The sequence below is a fragment of the Pterocles gutturalis genome, unplaced genomic scaffold (genome assembly GCF_000699245.1).
Source record: "Pterocles gutturalis isolate BGI_N339 unplaced genomic scaffold, ASM69924v1 scaffold15370, whole genome shotgun sequence".
In the NCBI taxonomy this organism is placed as follows: Eukaryota; Metazoa; Chordata; class Aves; order Pterocliformes; family Pteroclidae; genus Pterocles; species Pterocles gutturalis.
In genome coordinates this window covers 184-16,183 of record NW_010138487.1, presented here as the reverse complement: position 1 = coordinate 16,183, position 16,000 = coordinate 184, and the positions used below count along the sequence as shown (strand labels likewise).

Sequence of the window (16,000 nt, the reverse complement as noted above, 5' to 3'; positions counted from 1 at the left end):
CCTAAAGTTGGAATGATAAGAGTAGACTGTTAGTTTGGGTTACTTGTTGAAACTAATTGTTTAAGTCATGATTATATGACTGAAACCTGTATCTCAGGTTTGTATCTCAAACACAGAAATTAGGCAGTTTGAATTTAAGTCTCAATTGCATCCTCATAGAAACCACTGTTTGATAGTTATTTTTAAGAAACTATAGGGAAGTAGTATCAACTTTAACCCTTTGAAGGCTGCAACAGGTTTGTATGCGATGTGTCAGTGAGGCTGTATGCTGTTTATACTCATTTTAGTCAGTGGAACAGGATCAGTCTTCATACACAATATACTGATACATGTAAAATTTTTTTTTCTAAAAAAAAAGTTTGTTTTATGAAGTATTAACAGAAGATATAACAATAATGTATTACCTTTAATGTATACTGTATCTTAGTTAAAAAATGTACTTCAGGAAGCTCCATTGAATTAGGTACCCATTTCAAAATTAAATAATACATTAGATTATGGAGAAATTAAGAGGATTTGAAGTTAGTTCGACAAGCTGCTGAAAAACATAAAAAGCTATTCCAGATGCTTCAGGATGCCTTACCAGCAATGGTGAGATGGTGTCTGGGATAAAAAGAAAGTCAAGACTAGCTAAAGAGATGTAAGGGTCATCTCAGTGAGGGTACATTGGTTGACACTATTAATGTTTTAGGCCAATGGAATGTAACTGTTAAAAGGTGTGTTTGGGTTGAATGTAGCAATATTCACTTTTATGCCTCCAGCTTTTGATGTCTTTCTAGTCTGAAAGTCATCTGCATAAGGGCTCTGCAAAGTCATGAGTGTATCATTGTTTCAGACATGCCTCGCAGTATCTTTAGTACATCTCATTAGTGCATGTATGTTTTTATCTTAATAGTTGCTTAACGCGTACTGCTGATATGTAAGGAGATCAAAGATCAAAGCCCAGGACAGTGTTTCTGCCTGTAATTTAATACAATTGAAAACAATTTGTGGGTGCAGGCTTGTAAAAGTGTCCTGGTTTTAGGAGCTGAAATTCTGCCCCAAAACCTCATTAAGATTAGGCAGGTTGCCTGCAAGGTGTTTATGTAAAGCAGTTTCTCATCTGTTGCAAAGTTAATGTTTTGTAGCAAATTCCATGGTGAAATCCTCTCTCTGCCATTTTTAGGACCAACTCCCTGACTTTATCTAAGGAAAGACACACACACACACACACACACAGAAAAGGATCTCTCCTTTGTGTGAGACAAAAGTTGCTTGTTAAGCAAGGGGTTATGCAAGAGGGACAGGGAATATATGAGTAGCTAGGGATTTCTCAAAAAAACAGCCAGAAAGCCCTAGCAAACCTTGGAAATAAGGAAATGAACTGGGAAGCATGTGGAGACATATTTGGTTAGTGAGGAAATGAAGCTAGAAAGCTGGTCAATGCAAAACTGTTTTTTTGCATAACATCTTGGGTTTTGCATTAATTGTGGGTTAGGATATTTTGTTAATTTGAAAGCTCAGAGCAACAGTGAACAATAGTAGGAACAATAGGTCTCTTTAGATTTTCCTGCTGCTAGATAAGGAATAAAAACGGACGAAACATGAAAGGTGTCAGTGGGTATTTATAATGCACAATGCTTTTGCGCTTACCTTACTTCCAATCATTCTTTCCTTTGGATGAGTGTGATACTCCAGTTCTACAGAATTAATTTTCCTCAGGTGCACCTTAATAATACAGTCACACACTTTATTATTATTATTATTAGTATTATTTATTTTTGAAAGTATTTTTCATTGCTTTCCTTTATTCTCCTTGGTTCTGTCTCAATCCCTATTTATTCCTCCTTATCTGCTTTTCAGGTCTTTGAGATTTCTAATCTTTCAATTTCTATTTCTGTGCCTGCTCTGATCCGTGTGCTGTTAGTTGTGAGGTTTTAGTCTCAAAGTGTCAAGGACTTGATAGTAGAAAGCAAAGCAAAAAAACAAGAAAAAAAGCATGATGAAAGCAGTGAGGCTATAGAAATGAGAGAGAGGTGAAATAAAAAAGTCTAGTTTTAGTTTAAAAGCAAAATGGTTGTGGGGTTTTTTGTTGTTATGTCTTTGTGAGGAAATAGAAGCAATATGTACCTTTGAAATTAGAAAAAAAAAATAAAGCTTGAAAATTGAAGGCCTGAAATAAAATTTATATGAATACCCCAAAATATGAAGTCTATAACTTGTCAACACTTAGTTGTTGCATTCATTAAACTGTTACTTTGAAATGGTTTAATATTATGGCACTTGGATGCAGTAGTTAGAGTCTTCACAGATGTAATAAAAGAAAATAATTTAAAATAGTTTTTTTTCTTAATTTATGTGTGTCCTGAAATCTTTGAGAGTGTTATTTCTTACTACCCATATAGGAAAAGCATATGACTTCATAATTTGCACACCGCCACAAAATACAGATTCTCATATTGTCATTCTTGAACTTCCATATGAGGAGTTTTTGTCACTTGCTAAGCTTGCAGAATTTAAGCTTTGCTCTCCAATTATCCATAAGAAATGGAAATTGCTAATGCATCTTCAGCTCTATCCAGTAACTGTGCCCTAGTGGAAACAGTACTGCTGTTTTTACCTTCTGTTTTGCTGACAAACAGAACAGGCACTCTGTTTACTCCTGAAGCAAGGAAATCTCTTGTACCTTGGTTGAAAGATTGTTTCACCCAGCCACGAGTTTGTACCGTTGTATAGCTGATGGCAATATGGAACAGATGTACCTATTTCTAAACATGGTGATTATTTGGAATGTAGGAGATTGACCATAATATGAAAAGTAGTAATTTATCATTATTACATTTCTGTTTCTAAGCATAATTATCTTAATCTTGTTACAGAGCATTGAAATGAACTGTTAATTATGCTATGTAAAACATCTGCCAATTAATTTTTCCTCATACTCTTTGAAAGTCAATAGTGTTGCAGTAATACTTTGCTTTTAAAATTGTCATTCACTGTTTTCTAAAATCAGAACTGGCGAGTTAACTTTCATGTAAGCATAATGCTAGAAAAATAATAATTATCATATAAGTAAGTATTTTTATGCAGTGTTGTCTGTTGTTAAAAAGAGATTCAAAGTTAGGTTTCAGGGTTTAATTTCATGATTGTTGCACTCAGCAGCATGGGAAAGCTTCAGTTTTCTGTTCTCATTTGTTTTTTCTGTCAAATTGCTGTAAGTGAGCAGAATGTTATGCATTTCAGTAAGCGCAGGATTCGTAACAGTGACATAACAAGAGAGGTTGGTGTGTTGGAACAATATATAAATGTTTAGCAGCCCTGATAGAAATTGCAAATGGGATTGCTTTTTATTTTCTTCTGAAGTCAAACATCTGATACTTCTGTTATTATCTAAATTTCATTTTTCATCACCGTGTTTTTCAGAATCCAAGGATAATGTCGTGGCAAAACCTATCCACATTTTTGGGTTCAATTGCTGTTCTTGCCATAGACTTTTCTGTGTGATTCTGAGTAAATTAGCTAGCTACACTTATTGTGCAAGAATTCATCACCTGTAGGGATGGTGTGATACCACCATGATCAGAGACATTTTGTAAGAATGAATGCATAATTATTTTTGTACAGTTTTTGTTTGCAACTGTTCATGTTATGAATATGAGACTAACAAATGCCTAGAAAGACATAATTTATATTCATTAATGGATGGAAGACTCTTGGAGCTTAATCTTGGGGAAAAAGCACTGTCAGTGTTGAGCTTTAAGATGGTGGTGTTCTGAGTGCGTGTTTGGTTTTCACCTGTGGTGAAAAGCTGTTTATATTACTTCAAGATACCTAGTCACTGGGTACGTAACCATAGCTGTTTTTCAAAAGGTGTAAGTTAGGTTCCCACCAGTTCATATTTAGCACTTGCATAGAACTTCAGCTTGTATAGCAGCTTTGTATCGTTCAGTTGATGCCACTCTTCCATCACACAGAACCTTATTTGGAGAACAGTTTAGAGCTTCATCAATTTCCATTGCTGCAACAGGTGATCCCAATGTCTAATACATTGACCAATATCAGCCCACCCCAACAGCGGTGCTGATATCATTAGATACAGAATGATTTTATTGAAAGAGGAGAGGTTTGACTGGTGATTAAGCTGATGCTGTTATTTCCTCCATGGTGTTTAGGAATACTGCAAATAACTGGTGCTGGCTGTTTTTATACCTTTTTATCTTCTAATGGTGTGGGGCACAAGGGTGATTGCAATGTTTTAAAAACTTTTTGTAGTGCTATTTTGAGTAATTTCAGATTATATTTTTAATAAAGTTGTGACATAAGAAACAAATCAGTAGCCCTATGAAACAAAGAAGTAGTGAATCTGGAGGATACTGCTGTGTTTACAGCCTTTTACCATAGGGAGTACTCTGGTATTGAATAGCATGTTCTGGGGCATTAATGAGTACAGCTGAGACATTAATTCCTAGTGAATAATTAATACAACAGTTGAGTGACTGTGTTTATGAATGCTCTTTGAGTAGTCTGAAATTCCTGGAACGTTCAGTGATAATCTACATAAATGTCTGTGTAAGCCTGTGCTCGGGACTGACACTCGGGCTCAGAGTTTTGACTCCGTCATCTGCAGGTGATGTCCCTGGGCTGCAGCGTGGCACACCCAGGCTGGCTCCGTGCAGCACTGTGGGGCAGCTTTAGCTGTTTTCTCAAAGCTTGTGTGTGTAACACTTGCTGGCCAATTGCCAGTTTCGTGGAAGGCAGTGTATGTGTCCCTCCACAGAGGTTCTGTAACAGGGCTGCCTCAGTGCCACCGTTGAAGAGTCATTATTCACCATTGTTACACTATTTCCTACATACCAACCTTGTGTTATTTTGGATAATAAGAGTTAACTGTGTAATGGATTTACAATTCAAACAACAGATGTAGGGTGTGAGAATGAAAGGGGCTGCCAGGTCCTTTATTTGGTCATCTGGTAGCACAATTCATCAGGTGCTTTCAAACACTTGTCCTAATTTGGGTGAGTGCAAAATTCATATCGTTGCTTAAATTCCTATTTAAACCTCTGAAAACTCACTGGTTGTGCGCAAAGCTTGTTTTACAGCACTGTTGGCTTTAGACTCCTGGTGTTGATTCTTCCTTGCTTTTAAGTCCAGGGAAAATAGTGAGATGAAGCGGTTTGCCACGGTTGCCTGTAAGTCTGCAGCAGAAGTAGGAGTAAGAAGGTCAGTCCCAGTGCCCTGCACAGGCGCTGTCTCATGTGGAAGGCGTATCTTGCCATGGACTTCTACAAAGGCATTATTTCCCTTTCAACTTTGTTTTTCTGTCTGGCTTTCCCAGACACTCTCTGTTTCTTTAGTTTTTCAGGTCTTGTACATCCAATAGGCCAATGAGAGAACTATAAAGATTTTTAAGGAGCTTTGTCATCAGTGTGTTGGGCACCAGAGTTTTACTTGAACGAGGAGTAGTGCAGAGAGCTGGAGCTTTTTATGTTGCTTTGGCAGAGCAGACACCTGCTGTGTATCTAACCCCCTGGTTTTCACTTCTCTAGGATAAGCATCTTGTAAAGAAATGGAGTTAACATTACAATCACATATTTGTTTCAGAACATAAAGTAGGAGCCCAAAGTTTAAGCAGGAACAACAGTTTGGAACAGGGGTGTGTTGGCCTGAATGAAGTGCAGTCTTTATGGCAGCGACAACAGACTATTCCCTGTGTGAAGTTCTGAGATGCATAACCAACAAAATACTTTTAGCAGTCTGATCAGTTGACTTGAAACGTAGAATCTCAGCTGCTTAAACCAGTTTCTAGACAGCCCAGATCAGAGTGTTAGCATTAGGGAGAATAATGTTAGCATAGACAAGCAATGTCTTTCTCATAGAGATAAATAACAAACATGTGGATGCACTTAAACATGGGCTTTTGGAAAGCTTTGATTTTCATACTAAATAAAAATCACATGCTAGAATTCTTGTGCTTTGGAAAACATTTATTTTTTTCTTAAACCAGTTTTTAATCCATCTAAAACATTAAACTGGATGTATTTTTGATTGTGGAACATTTTTTTTTATATTAAATTAAATCCTTAAAATGGACATAACTGAAAATGTAACGGGCCTGTTTTGCAGTATTTTCATGAGCTAGCATTTCTGTGTATAAATACGTACCAAAGTTAAGCCACATATAATATGCAAAAAACTTTTCCTTGATGGGATTAAAATTAAAGCAGACCACATTTCCCATGAAATCTCAGAATTCAAATGTAGTTTTTGATATTTAGCAGCTGCTGTTTGATTTGAACAAGAGTGCAGTCTTTGCCAGATGTGACATATTAACTTAGCTAATATGAGTAATGAATCTGAGTGTATACGTGCAAATAAGATTCATTAGTGTTTATCCAACATATGGGAGATATTAAAATACTTAACCTAGGAAGAGTTAGAAAAAGAAAGCAAGCATAAGAATTTTAGTTGTTTAGTTAGCTTAAGCCCTATATAATTTTATATCTAGGTATGTAGACACTTTATGCCCTTATAACCTTTAGTGCAATGCATGATTGTTTGATTAAAAGAAAAAAAAAAAAAAGATAAAAGGCCTTGCTGTATTTCAGGAGGAAACCAGGTTGGAGTGTGTGTGTCACTATTGGATCAGTAGGCAGGCTCTTCTCTCCCGGAGGTCCAGTTTTATATCTGAATGAGCTGCTGTAGTTGTATTTATCTTTAATGCTGGCCCACAGCAGGATGCATCAGCTCTCAGTTATTGCTCCTGAGGAGAGGCCTTGACTGAAGCTGGAGATGTGTTACAGGCCACCTCAGTTCCTCTGTTTTCAGCACCTCCAGCTGTAATACATCTACATTTTTATAAGTACTAAACATCACTCCCATGAAACAGTTGTCGACCATAGGTTCTGTTTTGCTTCCTTAGAGCTGCTTGATTTATGTGTTCTACATTTGTATATGTGATGGCGTATGATAAAAGTGAAAGTCGTCACCTTTTGGTGTATCTCAGTTTAGAAGGTGGCCTGATATGACAGCAATGTCACCCACCTAACTTGAAGGATGAAACAATTTGACTCACCTCTGATGTCAAGAATGTTTTTGCACAATAGCTAAGTGAAATCTCCTCTCTCTTGTGCATATCATGCATGTTTTAAAATAAGAATCGTATTTTGTTATCATAATACTGAGACAGATTTTATTGGTTTCCCAATGTACAGGAGTTACGATTTCTTAGTATCATGGGTGCCTGGTGAGAAAGAATAATAAATTCTATATTAAAATCTTCTTAAGATTGAAAATATCCTGGAAAAGGCTGTGATGTTAGGTTTTAATTCCCCTTTATTGGAACCAAATGACTAAACCTGGGCTTCTGCAAATTCCAGTCCTTTTACTTTTCTAGCCTACAATTCCTAGACCTGGTGGGCTCTTAACGTCCATGGGACTTGAAATTCATCTTTCAAGAACTTGAGATTTTCAGCCCAGACAAATTCAAAACAGAGAAGATGCATTTGTGAGCAAAAGGTTGATAGGTTAACAAAATAATAATTAAACAGAGGCTAACAGGCTTAGGGCTGTGACGTTGGAGGGCTGGACGCAACAGCGTTTGGGGGCAGGTAAAGTGAATATTGTAGATGGGGTCATTGGAGGCATTAAGTAGGGCTTGTGCTATAGCTACGTATCGTGGGAATTTCATCATCGTATAAGAAGGGTGTGTTTGTACCTGGACATGCACATGTGTGCGCATGCAAGAGCCCTGTAAATATTTTCATGTGTGTTATATACATAACTTGGAAATATAGGTTGCATTTAAGAGTGGGGATACAGAGATGCTTAATTTGCTTTTGTGAAAGAAAACAGGAGTGCATTGGATTTTTGCCGAGAGTCCCATGATTAACTTATTTCTTTTCTCTGCACATGATCACAAAGTAACTTGCAGACAGGTTTCAGTGACTTAACAGCTGCTGAGAAGACAGCATGTCTAAGCTTGCAAGAGAATGAACTTCGCTGGAGAGAATGCAGCCAGATTTGTAGCTGCAGCGAGCCACTTCAGAAACTTGTCCCAGCTTGATTGAAAATTGCTTCCCCTGTTAGGTGGGAGGAGGTTTCGCTTTGCTGTTAGGTTTCTTTTTTCACCCATCTCATGCTGCTTACTCACCAGCTGAACCCTGATGAGATTTTATAAAGGGAAGAAGTCCCAAGCAAGAAATTTCTTCATAGTATTTAAAACATAAAGGGATAAGGAGGAGATGCTGTTACTAAGATGATGAAATAGACTTATTGCACTTTTAGTGTCAAGTTCCATTTTAATGTTGTTAAAATGAAATCAGGTTTTATTATCAGATCAGAAACCAATGTTATGTACAAGAGAAAAATAATTTCCCTCCTGTTTATCCAGTGGCTTTTAAAAATCTCTGTATGTACTGAAGCACAGCCATAAGTTTGCTCTAGTCAGGAAGTTTATCTTTAACTTTATGATATGTTTATGTTGTATTTAAAAAGAGAAAAACTTATCTTAAATGTCATTTAGCATAAATTGATGCTAAGTATGAATTTGAAGCAAAAAAAGAGTCACCTACATATTTTATCACCAATTGAATTTTTATTGCAAATTACATACTTGAGCAGCTTCATTCATCCAGCTGAAGTTGTTTCAGATGACCTTTTCCTCAACAGACTCTGTCTGAACAGAATATTGTTCTGCTGTTAATTGTTTTGGACATAGTGTGTGAAAATTCTTAAGGGAGTTGAATTTTGTTGTTCAGGGTTCACAGTACATAATTTTGGTTTCGTGTTTACTGCTGGCCTGTCAAAGTATATGAAGGAATAAATTTCTCCCACAGATCAACTAATCATGAAAATAGTGTTCAGGTGTTTGATTGACATAGCGAAGCTGTTAATTTAGAGTATAACAAGATCAAATGGAAGTTACTGCACTTAGGATGTGACTGTGTTCTCAGTTGAAATTTTTAAATGCTGCATTTTAGACTTTTGTGCCTTTTAATGATGTCTCATGGATTTATTAGAGAACTTCTGTGGTTTGTTACATTTCAATACTTAATGTTCAACACAATTTCAGTGCAAATTTTACTTTTTTGTGATAGCTGTAGAGCTGTGTAGCTGTGGAGAGTTGCTGTACATGGAATGTTTCTGTACTCTAAGGGCTTCGGGGAACAAAGGATTCATCCAGTCTGAGGTTTTGTTGGTTTTTTATTTGTTTGGTTTTGTTTTTACAACTTTGGTTCAGAATATTATGGTATGAAACTAAAATCTTCCTGCTTATTTCTCTGAGAATGGCTCCTTTATGACTTGCTTAGAGGTTTCTGATCACTATATACTTCTGTTCCAAGGTTTGTATGTATGAGGTTGTATTCATGTCATATATAGTAAGAGTTTCTTTGGTACCATGAAGAGGCAAAAACGTTAGTTGTTACTTTCATATCCATCGTGCATGAATCTTAATGGTTCAGTTATTCTGGAAAGCCACATTTTTCTCCAAAGTATTCCTAGAACAATTTGTGGGGTATCAAAAATAAATGTTTGCTCTCTCTCTTGTTTTGTCTTTTTAAAATCTATATTCAAGCACATGGTACTGACAGATGACACAGATTCTAGAGGGCAAGAGGGTTCTTATGTCTCTAAAATTGCAAGCACAGGTACGATGGTGAAACAAGCTGGCTTAGTTGAAAAAAAGCTGTGGATATGCAGTGAAGTCCCTAAAGCCACTTAGCTGTAGCCTGGTAATGGTAATTTTCTCTTGGGATGAGTCGAGCAGTTTTCTCATGGCTTCAATACTTCTGTTCCAGTGCTGAGGTTGCTGTTTCTCATTTTTTATGAGCATGATCTTGTCACTCATGCACAGCTGCTAAGGAGTAGTTTGCTCCAGGTTTAGCCCTTAAGTTTCACCTGCACATTCAGGTGTCTGTAGCCTGATATTAGCTTATTTCCTTATTCAAGACTGGAGAACACAAGCAAACAGAAGCCTCACAATAAGCATAGTACTAAGCTGATAATGCAGCTCTTTGGTCTCGCTGAAGAGAAGTAGGGTAGAGGCCATTAGCCAGGTCCCCGGGGGTGCTTACTGAGATGGTCTCTCCAATTGACCCTTTAGCATATAGAAGTGCACCCGACAGACTGTGCAGGGAAGCAGTTTAGTTCTCTGCCCTGGAAGGGCGATTGTGGTGGCTGAAGTCCTGGCAGATTTTTTTAGAACATTAGAAAATATTGAGGGGAGGGGGGATTGATTGTAAATCTCTGATAACAGTAGTAAAGAAAAATCCAATAATCTTCAGTGCTTTTTTGGATAACCTGTACGTCCTACTTTGGCTTTATCTCCATTTTGGCTCTCAAGCGTTTATTCCTACTATTGTTTATTAAGAAATATGAAAGTCATCAGTGTTACAGAGATAATGTGCATCTGTCTGAGATTATTTTATTCTGCAGCCACCTGACAAAAGATGCACCTTAAATGTAGGCTGTAACTAGTGCTTTTGTGACCCAAACAGGAAAATCAGGGTTGTAATTTTCCTAAAATTTGGGAAGTATTTTTTAGATCCAGTATTTTTTCCATGGACACAGTGCACCTTTCCATTCCTGACAGTTAGCACAGATCATGCTGGTTTGCGTGGCCCAGAGATGTGTTTGGATAATGGGATATATAAGTGAGCCAGCTAAGCTATGGCACTTGGATAGGGGGTGTTAATATTTTTTTTTAATTGATAGAATCATAGAATTATTAAGGTTGGAAAAGACTTCAAGGATCATCAAGTCCAACCGTCAACCCAACAACACCTAACTCACTAAACCATGTCCCTCTCAAATGATGAAGTATTATGTTTTGTTGTTTATTAAAAAAAAAAGGTTAGAGACAAGCAAATAGTGTCTAATGGCGGGAAGGAGGTGGTGAACACATTAAGTTTCATGCTTTTAACCAAGTGTGAAAAGATAGAGCTCCTGTTTTTCTTCCCTCAACTGTTCTGGTTTCCTCAGCAGTCTGACTGCCTTCCCATGTGACATTTTCACATTGCATTTCTAGGTCAATGGTGACACAACTAGCATGCTTGTGCCCAAATTGAGCATCTCAGTCTGCTGTACTCCGCATGGTTTTCACATCCATCTTTGCCGTAGTCTGTGTTTGGATTTCAGAAGAGCTTGTGAGCTTTGCATTTCCTCAGAAACAAGGACAGCTCAGCAGGCACACGTTAGCTTCTCATGTAATTTGCCCTGCTCCAAGCATCTGGGAGTAGGAGAAAAATAGGAGCGAGCTTTGCAAATAAGATGAGAGTGACGTGGGAAAAGTCGGTATAAAATTGGCAAGGAAGGTGATGCATTTGCTAAAGTTCTGAAAAAATTGGCCAGATTAATTCTTCCAGAGAAGAACTTCTAACTGTTGGACATTCCTGTGCACCTTCTGGTGAATATTCTCTTACTCTTTCTCCTCCATTTGGGTTAGAAAAAACCCACACAGTTGGGCTCATAGGCATCTTTCTGGAGGCCAGGCACTGGGCTCACTGCAGAGAATTGCCTTTAAGGGCGTGACTTTTTCTTGATAAAGTCATAACGAAAAGTGGTTGTAACTGCTTTGTTATAACTGAAAGATGGTCAGAAAAGTGGACGATGTCTACTGCAACGGACAGGGCTGGTGGGCAGCTCGTCCCTCCCGTTTCTCCTTTCAGCAGCAGCCTCTTGTGTGTAAGCACGGCTCCTCAGCGCCTGACCGTTTTCTTTTGTGGGAGCTGTGCCCTTGCCTGTTGCCCCCACAAGTGCCACCACTCTGTGGGGACACCCCAGGGTCCCCACTCCCAGCCTGCCACCACCCTGAGCTCAGCAGAAGGCAAAGCCGGAGGCCGGTCTCCTGTGCACATACATCTTTCATACAAGTTAGCAGCTTCTTGCCAGGGACACTGGCAGGTCTGGGACTATAATTCTAGGTGCTCAAAACCTTGGATTGTTCCAGCCAGGCTGAAACTGGGTGTGAAGGGCAGCAAAGAACTAAAGATGGGGGTAAGAGGACAGAGGTGAAGGGCAGAGCCAGTAAAGACGGGAAAATTGGCACTCAGAGCTGGATTTGATGCTACGCCTGGCAATAGCAGAGTGATGTGCCGTTACAGATCTCAGCTGCTTAATTTTCTGTTTTTCCTAACACAGCTAGTTTTAAACAAAATGAGGTGAATGAATAATTTTTGAATTAGATTTTCTTGCATTTAGTTTCTCCCCATGATGGCAAAGCTACCATAGTAGATGATGATATTTTAAAAATTCTGTAGGTTTGCAAGTAAGAAAATATTTCTGATACAGCTCTCTTTTCGCTGATGAAGTAGCAGCTTACGTGTGAGTTAGTATTAATGGCACATGCAGTAATGACACATGATTCTGTTACCTTACTAGACAAAGAAGCAGTTAAACACAAATATATTTCTGAATCTAGTCGACAGCTGGAGGTGATTGAAAATACACTATTTGTGCATGTTGCTTCAAGTAATTACTGTGGAAAATGTTGTGGCATTGTAGTTAAAAGCAAGGTTTTTTAATCCTGATAGCTGTGGAGGGAAGAGAACTCCCAAAGAGAAATGCTCTTCTATAATCCCATGCTAATCTTCCTGACAGAAAGCAGAAGAAGAGGAGCTTGTCCTCACACCTGATGGCACCAGGGAATTCCTGACATTTGAAGTTCCACTGAATGACTCTGGATCAGCTGGACTTGGTGTGAGCGTCAAAGGTAACCGGTCAAAAGAAAATCATGCCGATTTAGGAATCTTCGTCAAGTCCATTATTAATGGTGGAGCAGCATCGAAGGTAAGAGGGAACATCTGTGTACTTTGGTCTTCCTTAGTTTTCCATAATAAGGCTGTTTTGAAAATAACCACGGCTCAAGAAGAATGACATTGCTCTGTAACTAGCTTTTTCCAATTACGCTATCAGAGGTCACATTTAGATTTCTACTCAGATTCAGATGTTTGCACATCCCAGGATTTAAACAGCCCTTACAGCTTCTCAGGAAGGATACGAGCCATCTCTGGTACAGTTCAATTAGTACGCTATTTGTGCAAAGAGGATATGGTAATACCTTGCAGTGCAAATCTGTAATTGGAATAGACATTTCCCACAACGGCTGCAATGGAAGCTATTATACCAGTGTTCATTTGGCCATAAACTATTAGGACTAAGCATAGCTGTTTGATTGTTTTTCTTTTGTTTTTTTCCTCTCTCCAGCAGACTAAACTTCTTTTGTGCATGTTTTATGTAAGTGGCTATAATCTTTCCTTTTCCAGGATGGCAGGCTTCGAGTGAATGATCAGCTAATAGCGGTAAATGGAGAATCATTATTGGGCAAAACAAATCAAGATGCTATGGAAACCTTAAGGAGATCCATGTCCACTGAAGGAAACAAAAGGGGAATGATTCAGCTTATTGTGGCGAGGCGAATAAGTAAATGCAATGAGGTAATACACTTTTGCTATTGGGACTGAGAATTTTCACTTCTAAGGTATTTTTGTTTATTAGAGATGTCATGACTCCTCTGAGAGTGGGAAAATAATATTTGAGAAGCTAAAGAAAGAGAGAATTATAAAATGATCTGAATTTCAGTGTTAGACAGGCTAACCTTATTACTGATCAATAAACTTTTTCTTTTGAGTATTTCATCAATGAAGAACAGGAAACAGTGAATAAAACTATATTGATTTTGTAATTGGATCCCACTGTTTGCTTGATTTTTGTTCTTTAGAGATTTTTATGTAGGTCTATTGAACCTTTCATTTATAGACAGTGTTAACTGACATGCTTCTTTGTCACTTTCAGATTTTTAATTAAGAGTAGAACTCTTACATTTCATTATTATAATTTATCTAAGCAATTAAAAGTTCCATGTAAAGATCCCGCAAAACGTGATGCAAATAATTCTGTTGTTTCAGCTTTCAAATATGTTGTGTCTTGGCCTTCATTGCAGGGAAGTATGAAATGCTGAATTCAGGGTGAAGTGGTGATTCTTTTTCTGATACTATTTGCAGCTTCTGTCTCCTCCAGTGCAGTCTTAATGTGTTGATATTTTGAAATATTTTCATGATTTCTGATAGTTTATCTTCTAGATTAATGCAAATAATGCTGTATAGTAGGAATATGTGGGCATATGATACTGAGAAGGACCGCAGATGCTGTGGAGGACTGAATTAGACTTCAAAATGATTTTGACAAATTGGAGAAATGCACTGAGTTAAATAAGGTGCAGTTGAATGGCGGGTCAAGGAAGCATCTGTTCTCAAGACATCTAGAAGTCATTCTTTCGTTCTTGTTAACACTGGTAAGGTCTTATCGCGAGTGTTATTTCTTGAGCATCATGCTTCAAAAATGATGTGCACAAATTGGTTTAGTACTGCTGATCCTGCCTAGGGGGAAAAGGAATGGTTTCTTTTTTGATGCATAAAATTGATCTTTAAAAAATTCTGGTCCATAGTGTACTATAAAATTCTGGTTGAAAAAGACACTAGCCTCTGTAAAAGTGATAAGCTCATCTTGATTAACTGCTAATACACAGCTTTAATACGCATATACACAGATTTATATATCCATGCACTGCTAGAAAGCCAGCTTGGGTGCACGTGGTTTCTCACTTGGCATTGAAGGAATTTTGACCTTTTTTATATTTGGTGATGTCATATTCAAGCCATAATTCTGAACTTGGACTCGAGAGATCACAGACTGTCCTTCGGAGACTGTTTCTTACTCTTACCCAGTTTCAGATGCATTATGTAAGTTAGCTACATAGAAGGGGTGAGATACTGTAGACTATTTCTGTGTTTAATATTATTTTTTCAAAAATTATGTGGAAATCACGTGCCAAGTCCAGCACAGCTCAGTCTAAAGTACATGTGCTGCAAGAACTGGTGTTAGAACCAGAGTTAGATACACTGAAATGTATCTGTACAGGGGCAGGATAGGGAGCTGTCTGTCTGGGCCTGCTTTACAGTTTTATGTGCATTTTCCCAACTCCTTAAGAAGTTGGTGAGATGAGCCGTAATGATTTGGCAAAGTGATGCTATGCAATTACTGCTATGATCATCTTTACAAAATAATTTCTGTAACTATTTTTTTCTCAGGAATTATTGCTTTAATGATATTCATCCAAAGGAAATACGATGTCAATACTGTTTGCATATTTTAATATGATGAAAGCACAACTTGCATGGACATAAAGCTATTTACCTGCTTAGCTGGCAGTATTCATGAAGCTAGTTTTCTGAAAGTCTTGCAATGCCCAGACTTAAAAGAAATGACAAATGAAGAGAGAATTATTTTCGTGGCATTTTGCAATTAAACCCTGGTTCCTTGTTCAAGAATTAGACAGACTTAAACTTTAGATATTATTAATCTGATATAATACTGATAACCTATGATAATATTATTTATGTATCTTGCATTGATACTGTACATGAGTATGATATTCAGTCAGCTTAGTCCCTAAAAAATGGATGTGTGGACTGAGGCTCAGCTGGTGAGCAGCATTGTGCAACTGAGAATGGCAGTGATATTCACTGTCCCTTGGAGCATCAGATATTGGCCATGTCTGGCAGTCTCAGCTATATTATGCTTAATTCAGCAACGTAGATTACTTAGATGCTCTTAGAGTATTCCTGTATGTGCCACCAGCCTAGTATACAGTCTCAGCAAATATTTTTTAGTATTATAACAAAAGATAAATGACGTGACTGGTAGCAAATTCAGGAGCTCGCAGATTAGAAGTAAAAGCATCAGAAGGGCAGACCCTATCTTGGTCAATCACACCTTTTACCAGCATCGAATCATAGAATCATTTAGGTTGGAAAAGACCTTTAAGATCATTGAGTCCCACTGTAAACCTAACACTGCAAAATCCACCAATAAACCATGTCCGTATCCACCACAGGTGTGCCTCTGTTAAATACCTCCAGGGATGGTGACTCAACCACTTCCCTGGACAGCCTGTTCCAGTGCATGACAATCCCTTCAGTGAAGAAATTTTTCCTAATATCCAATCTAAACCTTCTCTGGCGCA

General features: G+C 37.9%; 1 protein-coding gene across 1 annotated transcript in view; it reads left to right on the top strand.

Moving 5' to 3' along the window:
- The window catches only part of PARD3 (par-3 family cell polarity regulator), a gene marked incomplete at both ends in the record, with an annotated part of 40,781 nt that extends 27,369 nt beyond the window's left edge, over nt 1–13,412 (top strand). The window contains 2 exons of the mRNA XM_010083027.1: nt 12,577–12,765; nt 13,242–13,412. Coding sequence (XP_010081329.1) covers nt 12,577–12,765; nt 13,242–13,412 — 360 coding nt within the window. The remainder of the gene's footprint in view (nt 1–12,576; nt 12,766–13,241) is intronic.
- Between the last annotated feature and the right edge of the window lie 2,588 nt (nt 13,413–16,000).